This window comes from Callospermophilus lateralis, chromosome 6 (genome assembly GCF_048772815.1).
Source record: "Callospermophilus lateralis isolate mCalLat2 chromosome 6, mCalLat2.hap1, whole genome shotgun sequence".
NCBI lineage: Eukaryota > Metazoa > Chordata > Mammalia > Rodentia > Sciuridae > Callospermophilus > Callospermophilus lateralis.
The window spans coordinates 90526673-90541861 of record NC_135310.1 but is presented as its reverse complement, the minus strand read 5'-3'; the positions used below and the strand labels follow the sequence as shown (position 1 = coordinate 90541861).

Here is a 15189-nt window from a genome sequence, read left to right as displayed (position 1 = left end):
ACTACATTAAATCTTTCTCTCCCAGAAGTTAGTGTATCTCTCTATTTAGTCAAATGTTTTTTCTTTTTATCTTCATGAATAAAGTTTTACTCTTTTCTTCAAAGTAAGCTTCCATATGAAAGTATTTAGACTATCTGGTTGCTATTGCCAATGAGACCATCTTCCATCACATTTTCTAACTAATTATTATTTTGTCATCTTGTTATTATAACCTCTGATATACTTTAATATGTTAGAAGATTCAAAAAGAGATCTGATTCCTCTTACAAAAATATTATTTTATAGAAAAAATTACTTTCCCTCTGAGGAGGGTTTATTTATTTTTTAATCCATATATAGTCCTACATTTTCTATGGTAATAGATATCTTAAATTGTGAAATTAGTGATGAGAAAAATTATTTATAACATCATGTACATAATATCAGACTTAAGTCCATTACTATTATTTCTTTATTACATATTTCAATTCACTCATTTTCTTGCTCCATCAACTATATCTTACATTTAAAGATTTTTCACAAAAAATAAGGCCATAACAAAATATTTAACAGCAGTATTAATATAGGACATTTAGGCACATTGGTCAAAGAGCTACATTATGCCTAAATAATTTAACTTGATTTTTAATACATTATAGAGGTCTTATACCTTAGTTTCAGTCTTATAATTATATTCAGATTTTATTCCATTAGAACATATGATTGACAGTGGAAAGAAGCAGTCCAATTCAAAAGCTAGTGAATTAAGTAGTCCATGAAGTGAATAATCATTACATGTGCATAATTAAATGCTACTTGTTTTTCCCTACAAATTTATAAAGCCAGCTGCAAAAGGCAACAATTATTAATAGGTCCTCTGTATTTTTTCCTTAGTAGGAAATAAATCATTTCCCATAGATTCTCCATAAACCTTAAGCAATATGTTTGCATTAAATATTTTACCTTTGAATGAAAAGCACATACCTTATCCATAACGACAAATTTAAAATGAAAAATTTTTAAATTTGTTGTCATTTATTACTTATTTACTATCATTTATTATCATTTTACTAAGAGATTTTTGAATGACTGATGATCTGCTGCATGATCTTACCAGTACCATATCTTAATTAGTGAAGTTTCACTATTCATTCCTATATTCATAAACAATTTTAAAAGTCTTCATTAACTAACTTGCATAAAAAATTCAAGGCAAAATTGTGAATCTGAATGCAAACTTCAGGACTCCAGAATCCCTATCATTCCAGGTCATCTTTTAGAAATCTCTTTCAGAGCTCATTCTTCAACAAACTATTGTCATGTCATTTTCTTACATAACTTTTTAAAGACATCACTTATAGTTTAAAATGACATAAAAATGTGGAATAAATGAAAAGAATTTTTAATAACATTCAATGAAAATTTTTGGCAATTACTTAACACAGCAAAAAGCGTGCAAGTTTTCCACTGAAGCCCAAACCAGATTTGAAAGTCCAAATAACTAACTTGTACAGTTACCAAAAATACTAGTTTCACTGGAAGAGTGGAGATCAACAGCTTCATCCCCAAATTCATGGGTTAAGGGAATGAAATTTCCCCAAAAGAATGGGTCACCGAAAGGAGAAAGAAGAGATGCAGAGCATCAAAAATAACAGAAGTCTGCTATATTTGCTTCAGTACACATATTACTTCACGAATATGTTTTGGTGTAATTTTAATATTCTTGCATAACTATTTTGGTGACTAATATCACATGTCTACATCATACTTAGTTTAGTCACTCCCCTGTGATTAGACATGTTTTTCACTTCTGTGTTCCCAGCACTTAGAATAGACCCTGGCACATGGCAGGTACTTAATAAATATTTATTAAACGTTAAAAATCACAAATTTTGAGATTCAGTGAAGAAATGGGCATGCAGAGACACTTTCAAAGTACTCATTTTTTTTCTATTTTACTCCAATTTGACATCAAGAAGCTAGCTATTACATTTTAGATAAATAAAATGCCTTCACAGCCTAAGTTAAAAAAAAAAAAAGGCATTTAAAATAAAAGTCTGAACTACCATAGGGTACATAAAATTGGCCTGTTTATTCTGATTATATGAGGTTATTCAATAGACTTATTTTAGCTAAGGAGTTCAAGGATATTAATGCTTAAAGACATTAGTAAATTGCCTCTCTAACTCTTCAAAAATAAAAAAAGACTAATCTCTTGCCTCTTCCCAGTAAAGGTGTAGAATTGTCAACAACAATGAAAAGCCTACCAGATCTGCATTAAGAATGGCTTGACTTGACTTTGTAAAATATAAAATGTACCAAGACAAAAGTTCCATTGTGCATAAAATAAAATTCTTAGATCATTAAAAGATGACTAACCTTAGTAGATTTAAAAAATGGCAAATAGGTCACCTTGCTTTAAATTTCAGTCTTGGTTTTTCTGCAGGGCACAGCTGCCCTGGTGGAAGTTGTGCTATAGATTCCATGTTTGCATCCAGATAATAACAGAAGTTACCACTAACTTGCAGTTTACTCAAAATCTATGTCATATTGAAATGAAATCAGAGATAAACAGAAAAATTATTTCAGAACTTCAGATGAGAAGTTAAAAGCCAGTTACCAATTTCTCTGTTTGCTAAGCTCAACAACACATTGCATAAAATTCTATGAATATCAAAAATTTGTCTTATGTGGTAGAACAACTGGTTGAATGTTCAACTATCATAAGCATCAAGGAAAAAAGCTAAATGTGACTTATTTGAAAAGGAAAGGAAAGGAAATAAAAAATAGCTGCACTGGAAAAAAATTAAAATGTCCAGTGCCTTCTTTGTTTTTTATAATTAGACAACTTATTATGCTTAGTTGGAATATTAATGCACCTACAGAGAATATTTCAAACATTATTTGAAATAGAAAGACAAAATATAACATATGCTGTATTATTCCTTATAGTTGGTTAAAATAAAAACTACCCAGCTGGGGTTGTGGCTCAGTGGTAGAATGCTTGCCTTGTTTGTACAAGGCCCTGGGTTTGATCCTCAGCACCATATTAAAAATAAATAAATAAAATAAAGGTATTGTGTCCAACTACAACTAAAAAATAAATATTTAAAAAAAAATGGTCACTACCTCCTAATCACAATTTACTCACTAAATACTCATTTGTCTTACCTTGTGTCCTTGTCTTCCTGGTTCACCAATTTCTCCTTTAGCACCTTTATGGCCCTAGCAAATGCAAAAATAAAAAATATATAATATCATATATTTTTAAATATATATAAAAATTATATCAAATATATAAATTATATATGTGCATATATACGTTATTGGGCTTGGCAAAAGTGTCAGAGGGTTCATAAAATGATTCCGCTTCCCAAAGTCCTTGTCAAGGTACTACTAAGAAAAAGGTTATGTCACAAAGAAAATTACTGCCTAAAATGACCTAAATAGTACTATATGTATTACATGACTACTGTATATAGTATATATCAGTTTTAGTTACTAGGAAAACATTGTCCTAGAGCCACATTACCCAGTTTAACACCAAGATTTATTGATACCTGCCTGCTGTTTCAGAAATCCAGGTTCCACACTTCTCCTGGAGTGGTTTAGAGCACTGAGCCTTTTTCGGTACTGGACTGAACTTTTCAGAAAAAGCAGCCCTGACCCAGCTCCCTGGCTATGCCCTGCTTCTGTGGCTGCTGGAAACCCTTCTGCCTCCATACCCACCTGCTTTTTGGAGGGGGGAAGGTTGGGCATAAGAAGGGCACTTCCCCACATGCACAGCTCTCTGCCTCTTCCTGTACACTACTGTAGGTGCAAAGGAAAGGCATAGAAGGGCAGTAAGCAAAGGCTCCCTAGCATGAAGACAATCCCTGACCTCTCTTGTCAGACCACCTGTTCTAAGCTTATGTACACTGTGGGCAGTAACATGAGGCAAACTATGAGAAAACATCCCCAAATTAAGTCTGTCATGACTTTGACTTCTCTCCAGTCTTTCTGTAAAATAAGACACCAACCCAGGCCCAACTCCACAGCTGAGGGAAACCACCAAAAATCAACAAGAAAAACTCTGGGGAAAATCAGTACCTTGGAGCCTTCCAGATCACAATGAAGCCCCAAGGAATTTCTCAAATTTTCTGGAATTTCTCAAAATCACTTTAGACTCAGAAACTGGAGAGAGAAAGCCATTTATCCCCAGCAGTTGGCATTTATTTACTTGTTTTTATGTAATATTTCCAAGTAATTACGATGGCAGAGAAAAACATTTTCAGGAAAGTCTCTTTTCCTACTTATTTTGCACAGTTTTCCCAATTTTCCAGTTTTCGGGTTTTTTTTAAGCAAAACATTCTCAAAGAATTTTGTGCACTGTCCTCTCCCCTCATTCTCACCACTGTCTTCCTCTGTTGGAGGCAAACTTCTGGCCCTTGATTTGGTGTTCAAACCTCCCTCAGTCTCCTGTATTTTATTGGCATTTGAGCTCTGAACTTCAGGGGTATCTATATTAAGCACCTATGTCTTGGGGGGCCCCAGCTAGAATTCCAGGTTTAATAAGCCCACAAGCTGAGGCACAGAGAAGCCAACACAGACTAGACTGCTCCATCTGAATGGGATCTTCACACCAGAAAGGATAGGGCTTTAACTGAAGGTTCCATTTTTTCTGTGGATAATAATCTAGGAAATAATATAAGGAAATTATTCTCTTACCCTCATGCCTGGTAGGCCTGGATATCCAGAGCGACCTGGTGGACAGGAATTTGGACACTACAAGAAAGCAAAAAAGACACCATGAACCAGAGCCCACTTTGTGAAAGGGCCAAATTTGTAAAGGATTCTAGCTATTAAACCCTAATGCAATTATAGTCATTAAATAAATTGAAATATCCCTTTCCTCCTTTTTACTGAATTTTTAAACTAATATTTCTAACTTCTAGAAAAGTATAAAGAATATAACAAGTACCTTCCCATGCATTCACTCATTTATTAATGCATTTAATAAATGTTAATATTTTTCCATATTCATTTCAGATCTACTATATTAAAGAAGTACAATGTTTAAAGACAATGAATTTTGCCATGACCTGATCATTTTCCTCCCTCTTTACTGGACTAGCCATATCCTGAAGTTCATACCCCCACCAAGGGGCCCAAATTGTGCTTAGTACAGCTTACCATTATCATTTCATTATTAATCTACATGTAAAATATCTCCTAATATTGAGGTATTCTAGTGAAAAGCATGCCTTAGGCATAAAGCAAAAATATTATAGAAAAAAATAGATATTTCTGTAATGGAAAACTGTTATAGTCTGAGGATATATAAGCTACCAGTCCACTAATGCTACAGATTTTCTGCCATCCGAGCAAAAGTAAAACATAGAAGCACCGTATGTTCCAGAAAGATCATTTCAAAGACAACTCATCTGGAGACTACAAAACTACATTTTGTTCAAAGGAAAACATCTTACCAATGGATCTCCATCATGAAAGCCAATTGTTCCCTAAAGTAAATAAAATATTAAAGTTAACAATGTAACTAAATAATTAATTCAAACACAGTAATAATAGAAAGTTCATTAGGTAAAGATATAATTAAATATATATGTTTCATAATATACAAGGCACAAATAGCATCATATAATATGCTAATATTCTAAAAACTTGACTCATGGGCATATTCCCTTTGAAGACTCCTAATTTGCAGTAGATCATTATTTTCCAGGGGATTAAAAAGAGATGAAATGAGAAGCAGAATAGGGGGTTAAAAAAAAGGATCTATAACATATAAATTTAAAATTTGTATTACCTCCTACTTAATTAAACTCCTCTTTTGTAAATTTGTTACGGTGAAAAATTTGTAACAAGTACATTTGAGAATGCTTCTTTTATATGTCAAAGTTTTGAGCATTTGAAAAATCAGTGTCAAAGGTTTTCACATGTAAAGAGTAAGACTTGCTTTGTGAAACTACCTTTTAAATCATTGTGATCCTTCTACTTTTCTGGCCTTAAAAAGAACCACACTCTAAATGGATGAAAAAATTGGAAGCCATTTTGGGAGTATTAGAATCTAATGACTCAATTAATAGGCACTTCCATTTCTGGTTCTTAGATTTTTACAGTCCCATCCCGCAGAAGCAAAGGAAATTCATGTTGCAAACCACTTACACTGGGTCCTGGGGGGCCTGGGGGGCCAGGTGGTCCTCTTTTCCCAGGGTCACCCTAAGTCATTTGAAAAATCATGACATGGTGATTATACATGTGTCAAAACACAGTACACAAAACCAGCCAGGCATGAGAGAATGGCATTACTAGAAACCCCTACAGAGCTCAGTCATGCATAGACCTGCCACCAAATCCAATTAGTTCTACAAAACCAGAATAATAAAGGAGTTCTAGTCTCACCAAGTTATAAAACAAAGCAAAGGGAAACACAGAGAAAAAAATGAAGCCCATTTTTTTCTGTGTAGGATGATCACTTTATCTACTCTGAAAACAAATGAGAACCCCTATGTATTTTTCTAGTTGATTTACAGAAGGGCCAGAACAACCAATACCGCTAGGGCTGACCAGCTAATCAGAGCAAAGGAAAGCTCGCACTCAGCCTGAAGCTATGAAGTGCAAGGTTAATCTGAGCACTGTCTGACTCTTGCTGCTGCTGTTTTTCTGATCTATCATTTTGTTTGTCATTGCACTCTTGCAATACACAGAAAGCAAAAATGGCTAACTAAGCTGTTCAGATGAAAACGGGTTCCAATTTCTCTCGATAGCCAATATTTACTCTTGGCATGTTTTCCTTCTTAATGTCCTACCATAAAAAATCAAAAGCATCTTTTAATTATTTTAAATGTATAATCATATTCATTCATTTCTTTAGTAAATAAATTTGCAAACAGTAAGCACACAGAGAGAAGCAGGAAAGGTATATAATACATGGTCCCTTTCCTCAATGAGTTTACAATTACCTACCTTCTCATAACATCAATACTTCAACACTTTTGAAATGCTTCATGAATATCCACTTGAAGCACTTTTTATCAGCAATTTTTGCTCTATGAAGTTCAGTACCTTAATGTTTCAAGTTAAATTCTCATTATAATACAATGATCCTAACAAATATACCTAGTAATAACCCAGTCTATTTTTTAATGTAATGTGGAAAGTCTAATACAATAGCCACTGGACCCAAACCCTAGCTGAGAGTCTATAAAATGGGGGTGACACTCCATTATATGACAATCAATTAGGAAGTTGGGGAGAAAAGTTTAGCTGAAATTTTCAGGGAAAAAATTTAAATCACTCTGCAAAAATAAAGCAGCATTATTACTCCTAGTTCTCATCAATACTATGAACTGGAATAAAATTTATCTGCCACTTTTGAATTAGCAGGAGGGAGTAGTGTACTGTTAGGATAATTTACCTGGCTAGTAACACCTTCTATTAAATCAGCAAATGTCTATCAAAATGCACTGTGGTACTCACAATAGGTCCTACACGGCCAAGTTCTCCAGGAAGTCCTGCTGTCCCAGGAGGACCCTGAATTTGAGAAATCAAAGTGACAAATCAAAGTGACAAGGTAATTTATGGATATTTTATAACCTATCACAAATGGTATTAAATATAATAAATAACAGGCCTAGAATTAGCTTTAATGTCCAATGTGGCAATAACTCATTTGGCCAAAATGTAGTTACAATGGAACAGAAATTTCCTAAATTAGTAAATATTTTGTCTAGCAGAATAGGGGTATTATCATTAGTAGGCGCATTAGATGATGTAACTAAGACACTATAATCCCCAATGGTTAGTATTAGTCAAAAATTAAGGTCAGGATTTGGGAAATAGGCCATTTTTATAGACTACATAAAAGTCAATGATAGATGATACATACAGGGGGTCCAGGAATACCACGACCCTAAAAGAGTAAAATAAAAATATTATTGCAAGTGGTTTATACTTAGTATAAACAGAGACACAAACACAACTTGATTCAAACCAATAAATTTTAATACTAAATAAATATATGATGCTCATTCTAAAGAAAACACTGGATAATGAAAAGCAAACATGGCTCTGCTTCTAAAGGAAGCAGGAGCTTGTTTCAGCTCCTCAAACATTCCTCCAATATCCATGCTAACCAGCCTTGTTTTTCTAATCTTTTTAAAAAGAAAATCAAAGTAAAGAAGCCATCAAAGCTTGCCCTCAGGAGAACTTACCATCTAGCACATCTCAACCAGTCTAAAGATTTAATTCACTTGTAGTGTTGTACAAGAAACCTACACTGAAAACAATATACTTTCATGGTATATGATATATGATGTTTATAAGTTGCCCAAACAAGCATTCAGCACAGAGAGGCTGGTGGGGAAAGGTCAGAAACATATCTCCATTTTGACAGGTAGGGTGATATTTCTAGAAAGTGAACTGGTGTCACTCCTGAAGCAACGTATAATGGGATTCTAATGTAATAGACTAAATTTGACTTTAAAGCTAGTTATTCTATTACCCTCTCCTTTATGCTTTGAATCTCTTCATCAGCACCAGACTACATATAATCATGGATTGAAACCACTTCTGATTTATCTTAACCAGCCCCAATTCTAGCACAGAGCCATATATATAATCAACTCTAACAATATGTTTGTTGAACTTAAAATCGAACATTAATAACCAAAATTCCTGTTTCCTCTCTTTTTTTTTTATTTCAATTATCCCCCTTAGGATTTCTCATTATTCTTTTTGTTCCTATATTGGCTTGAGTAGTTTTTATTTTCAGCTATCTGTGATACTATACTTATGTTATATTTTTACTCCAGATTTGCTTTTCTAAAATATCGATATATAAAGCATCCCATGTAATCAATGCACATCCTTTGATAGTGATATTAATATTTCTAATCAGTTAGGCGGACAAACAGGTAAGAACTTCGTATGGCAGTATGTTTTAATAATGTGTGGGATTTTTGAATGCTTTCTTTGAAAAATTACTCTCATCTGAACATTTCAATATATAGATCAATTTGTGAAATAGCTGTTATGCTTCATGATAACAAATTAATCAATAAATTATTTCATCAGAGACTTAGATGTTTGACAAATTTCACTAAATATAAGATGTTGAGATCTGAGTTGAAAAATGCTGTGGAGCCTGCTATTCACATCTGAAAATAGGCTTTTAATGAACAAGTTGATAGATGCTGAAATATGGCAGAGAAAAGAGTATAAATGGTGGGGAGGGGGACACAGATTAGTGGCAAGAGCAAAGGGCAACATAGAAAGAAAAAATAGCCTAAGAACCTAGTCCTCTTAAACATACAAATAGCACAAATCTGAGGGATTGTGCAGTGTAGGAAAAGACTAGCCATGGAGTCAGGCAGGCAATAATGACTCATTAGTTGATATTTCACTGGAGATAAAACCAGTTGTAAAGAAAGTGATGTGATGAATGGTCTTAACACTGAATTTGCTCATGTTGTGCAAAAAAATGTTTTCTATCAATGCAGTAGAGAGGGAGTTGTCTTCTGAGAAATACCACCTGCGAACAGACATATGTATTTTGTTCTGTATATTCAAATACCTCTGAACAGTTTCTATTCACAGTAGGAATACTTACCATACCAGATAAGTTATAAAGCTCTTTGTCATGTGTATTATATAGGAAACTGCATTTTAAGAAAATTCCAGTAACAGAATTTTACCTAAAGATAGGAAATTTTCAATTCTGTGGCTTTGCAGATACTTACTGGAAATCCACGAGATCCAGGTACTCCAGGTTCTCCCTAAAAATAAAATAGCTTCATTGTACTTAGGTTTTTGAAGCATGATTATGTAAATATGTAAGCTGCATACATATTGAAATCATAAAAATACTGCATCTTAGTATTTCTAAACACAGTTTTAGTTGAAAAAGTATTTCAGCTATGTCCTAGCTTAACTCATTAGTTGACTTGCAAACACTACAATAAAATTATACTTCAGCATTTGAGTAATATCATCAGTCGGTACCAGGTGCCTAACTTACTTTTTGTCCCCTTGGACCAACAGAGCCAGGGGATCCATCAGGTCCTGTTAAACCCTGACAAAGCAAGATAGTGAAATTAGATTTATCATAACATTCACAGGTAAACAAGTAGGTAGAAAATTTCACTTTATTTGTTAGTTATCTGCAGCATGTTTACATATGTAAATACACATATTTATAAAGTAATACCTTCTATATTCTTACACAAAGGTGACACAACATGAGCTCTGCCTACTACCTATTTACTGTTAATAAATTATATCATATTCCTAACTTTCTGCTAACTGCATCATTTGTCACAGGGTTCAATAAGGTAATGTCTTTTGTCTTTGATTTGAGAAAAGGCAATATAAAAATTATGGTTTTCCAACAACTAAGTCTAATGGGTCTGGCTTTACCATTAACCAAAGTTTATGTATCTCCTTCATTTATAAAATAAATAATATTATGTGTCTCTTTAACTAAAGTACAACAATGTCTGGAAAGTTAAAATTATTCCTCAATAGGAATTAAACATAAATGATCTCATTATTGCCTGTAATTCCTTAAATTCCTCTAGCCATCTCTAGCAAGTGGCAATTGCTTATTAAAGAACATTCACTTTTAAAGTCAAATGTTCGAAAGAATATCTTATCATATTGTCTTTCTTAGTAAATATGGCTATAATTAAATATATAAGTTCATATATCCATTTGGTATATATATAATTTAAGCATAATATTATAAAACACATTTATAACTATCATATGTAATACTACAATGGTATTAAATAATCCTCTAAACATACTTATTGTCTCCACTAATATTTTTTAAATATGTATTTTTTTTTAGTTGTAGGTGGACACAATGCCTTTATTTTATTTTTATGTGGTGCTGAGGATCAAACCCAGTGCCTCACACATGCCAGGCGAGCGCTCTACCACTGAGCCACAGCCACAGCCCCACTAATACTTATTTTATCATCCTCAAATAAAATATATGAAAGCATAAAACTACACATACGTCTGAATTTCCTTACTTAGTGCAGATGCACTGTTATTTTTAAAATTTTTTCTTTGCTCTACGACACTTTCTGACATCATTTACAATACAAACTTGAAATCATACCTTCCTAAAGATAAATATCTGTATATGTACATATATACATGTATACATAAATGCCTTAAAAATTCTTTCTATTATCAAGATTTTGAAAAGACTCAAATAATATTCAGGGAAAGATCTCTTAAAAATATAAAAGTTCTACTTAAAAATGGATTGCCAAAATTCATATTTAGTTTGTCATAGTCTGCTTAGGCATTAATAAAATGCTTTCATGTAATTCATATAAAAACTAGTTCCTTGACTATCATTTTGATATTTCTCTACATCAATATCTGTAACAACTCCTGAGAGTGAGTCAAAGAAATTTCTTTTGAAAAATGTTAATTACTAGAAACTAACCAAGGAAGAAAACTATTACACACACAGGAAAGAATTTCTGACAGACTGTCTTAGATGGTTACTTGCCCTAGCCTAATTACAACACTGTAATCTGGAAATAAGCCCCAGTATAATTAGTAGCTGAGCATTGATGGTAATGGAATGTTTGCTTTTATATCTCAACAAAGAAAGCACACATACAGAACACTGTCAGCACTCACAGCACATAAAATGTAGAAACCTTGTGGCATATTTAACTAATAGATCCTCCAACACCCACTTAATGTATATACCCTCCAAGACCAATCCTAGTCGATTTTCATATAAACTAGGCTTCTTCAATCTGTGACCAGAATAACTGATAAGATTTAGGACATTAATTACTATGTATGGTAGAATTTCAGCTGCAATATATAAAGCAGAACCCAGTCGATGGCTGAATAACCTAAAGACTATTTATAGGTCACTTCATATATAAAATATCCTCCATAGGATATGGTAAATTATGTCTACCACTGGGAAGTTCTTTGAATTAAATTGAAAATGGATCTGGTGTCAGATGTTACAGTGAGGTCTATTATGAAATAACTATGTAGAAAACCATAAACTCTACAAGGGTAAGAAATACATGTGCATTACATTTATAGTACATTGCCCCTGGCATCAAACACACTCAATACCTGATGACTGAGAAATATTAATGTAAGTTAGACTTTTAAGTAGGATATTACACTTTTCCTTCCACATAATCTTTATTTTTAGCTTAAATCTTCACTCTGCTACTTAGTAGCTATGTAAACCTGGGCAAGTTGTTTAACTCTATCATGTTCTAAATGCTGTTCCTCATTCAGATAGGGTCCTACAAACAAACTAACAATGAGTCTAGTTATTAATCACAGCACTGTACTTCTGAGTCTCCTCATGTTTCTTCGATGTCTGATTATTTGCACCAACACTGACCTTTCAGGATAATTTCTTAACTCACTATCCTACTCATAGACATCTGTCAGGGATAAAACTTGTATATTCAGAGGATAATAGCATGGTTTAGCTATAACATCTATATAATTCTTATTCCTCTTCTATTTGTCTCATGTGGATCTTATAGGAAAGATAATAAGATATTATTACAGACCTCTGAGCATGTCACAACAAAGAGCACTTTTAAGAATATTTTTATTGAATTAGGCACAGTGGTGCATGCCTGTAGTGCCAGCAATTCAGGAGGCTGAGGTAGGAGGATCACAAGTTTGAGGCCAGCCTCAGCAACTTAGTAAAAAAAAAGGGTGGGGGGCTAAAGGTGTAGCTCAATGGTAAAGTCCTCCTGGGTTCAATTTCCAGTAACCAAAAAAAATAAATTAATTAGTAAGTTAAGTAACTGAAAAACAAAAAAACTTCCTTTAAAAAATGATAGCTCATTGATATAATAGATGATAATAACATAGTTGTCCTTTGGAAACAAGGCTATGACTGAACTCTGATGTCTCTAATTTTATTCATTCATAGGTAAAAAGAAGAATCAACTTAAACTAAAAAGAAAGAAAAGAGATTTGAAATATGTGTCTACAACACACACACACTTTTCAAAATCCAATTTGCAATAAAATTTTCTAGATCTTATTTCAAAGAAATTACAGAGGGAAATATCACCAGTAGTGGAGAGAAATGCCTTCATAAGGGTGTTTATGCAAACAAAGTTCTATATGAGATAATTAATGCCGATGCTGTGTTCTGAAATTTAATGCTTCTATTTGTCAGAGAATACCGGTTCTTTGTGATGGTTTCCTTCCACATTCCAACAGCTCATCTGCTAAGACTCAAGAGGTTCCTCCACAAGCATAGCTTCTATGACATTTTTATATTTTCTGCCAAAAATCCACTCAACATAGTAAATAAACTTTGAACTGTATTGCTTTAAGATTCTTCCAACATCCAACTAACCAGTTTCTTAATGTTAGGAAAAAAATAAGATTTGCAATGAACCAAAGAACAGAAGACAAAGAGATTGGAGGATTAAGGTCTTTAGGTTCACTTCCAAGAAAGGACTTGTGATGATTTCCTACCTGTTTGATTCCCAGATGGCTAAACACAAAATCTACTTCCTTTCAAGTGTCCATTCCCAATTTAGACTAAAATACTTTTTTACAAGTCAAATCAACCAAAGAGTAGACTAAGAAAACTTTCCAATTCTAAAAGTCCCATGTGACTTCAATTCAATAGTTACAGGATATGAAACATACCAAAAATCATAAAATATCAATTGCAAATGGTTTTTAATAGCCATTAAATTATCTATATCATTCTTGTGTGGCAATTTGCATACTAGAAAGTCACTATCACTTTTTCTCTTTATTCCTCCAGTTATTCATCTGCTAAGAACCTCATTTGTATCTGCATGAGTCAGGCCTAGAGAGTCCCCCAAAAATAATCAAGATGTACAGATTCTTTTGCTTTCTCACGCACTAAGTACATAACCCTGGGTCCTACAGAAAACCACTTGTCCTCATAATAATTTTTTTTCATTATCTGTGGAAAGTAACATTAAGCCAGTCTACTTTCCACATTATTATAAGGCTAAAGGAAATAATATTTGTGATAGTGCTTGAAGAAAAAGCTCTAAACAAATGCACAGTCTAATTTATTTTTCCCTTAGATCTAAGAATGCCTAAAATACAGGCACATGTTTGGGTTTTATCCTTTTCTTTTCCTTTCCTCTCTTTCTCTTAGCTTTTGACTTCCTCCTCTGTCCCAAGAGACTGACTGAATGGCCTCATCCGTTTCTCCCTGAAATACTCTCCAAGGTCAAATCTCAAATATCTAAGAAGTCTCAGCCCTCTGCAACTTTTAATATTTGAAGCATAGTTTGTTTTGTACTGATGGTACAGAAAATATAGACAAAGAAAAATACTTGTAATTATGTTGACAATATACTTCTATAAATTTCAAAGCACTTTCATTTGTTTGTCAAAAATTTATGTTCAAGTGGGGAAATTATAAAACAAAAAACAAGGATTGTCTTTATGACATTATGATATGAGATAAAGAATTTGTTGAGTTAGCTACAAAAGCACTACTAAAACTGAGGGGCAGCTAAATCTAGCCTCCTGCCAAAATTATACTGCAAATTAATAATAAGACTTCAGATAACTGGTTTATGCTTCAACTATCAAAACAAAATTTTTTAAATTTTATTGGAAATTTTGTTTTCATCCAAAAGGTCAGGTGAAGTTTCAAAGGAATATATAAATAAGCACAGCTCATATTAGACGACTAGTTTATCTAGTGGCCTTGTATCCATCAGGCATTTTTATTATGATATGGCAATTTCAAGTAATGAGGTTTCAAAGAGCTTGGACAGCCAGAAAGTTATATAATTTCAGTTTGTATATTCAAATATCAGTCTATGGGCACCTCAGGTACTACCATTTTACACACAGGGAAAATTCAAACCAGGGCCTTTGAAATGTAAAACAAAGCCTAACTCCTGAAGCATTAAATGACACAAAGAAGTACCCTCATTGTGGTAATCCTGACAGAGACAGCAGGTCTTAACAACAGGTAAAATCCAGCTATTTTTTTCTCTCTCTGAAAATAAAGGATCTGTCTTAAACTCTAGTCAAAAATTCTTGGAAATTATAATTGTAGGTTTTGGAATGCCTTTTTATTTAGAAAGGCTTTGGAAAACTGGGGAGGGGTGCCACTGTATGTTCTCTGAGAACAGATGCCATTTCTTCCTTCATTTTGTATTCCAGGAACAAAATCAGAACTAG

The 15189-nt window shown here is 33.3% G+C and overlaps 1 protein-coding gene across 1 annotated transcript in view; it reads right to left on the bottom strand.

The window, feature by feature from the left end:
• Window positions 1-15189, bottom strand: part of Col9a1 (collagen type IX alpha 1 chain) — an 83107-nt gene that overhangs the window by 44248 nt on the left and 23670 nt on the right. Inside the window, exons 11-18 of the mRNA XM_076860050.2 lie at window positions 9998-10051; window positions 9720-9755; window positions 7868-7891; window positions 7459-7512; window positions 6145-6198; window positions 5448-5480; window positions 4687-4743; window positions 3151-3204 (exon numbers count right to left, since the gene is read on the bottom strand). Of these exons, the coding sequence (XP_076716165.2) occupies window positions 3151-3204; window positions 4687-4743; window positions 5448-5480; window positions 6145-6198; window positions 7459-7512; window positions 7868-7891; window positions 9720-9755; window positions 9998-10051 (366 nt within the window). The remainder of the gene's footprint in view (window positions 1-3150; window positions 3205-4686; window positions 4744-5447; window positions 5481-6144; window positions 6199-7458; window positions 7513-7867; window positions 7892-9719; window positions 9756-9997; window positions 10052-15189) is intronic.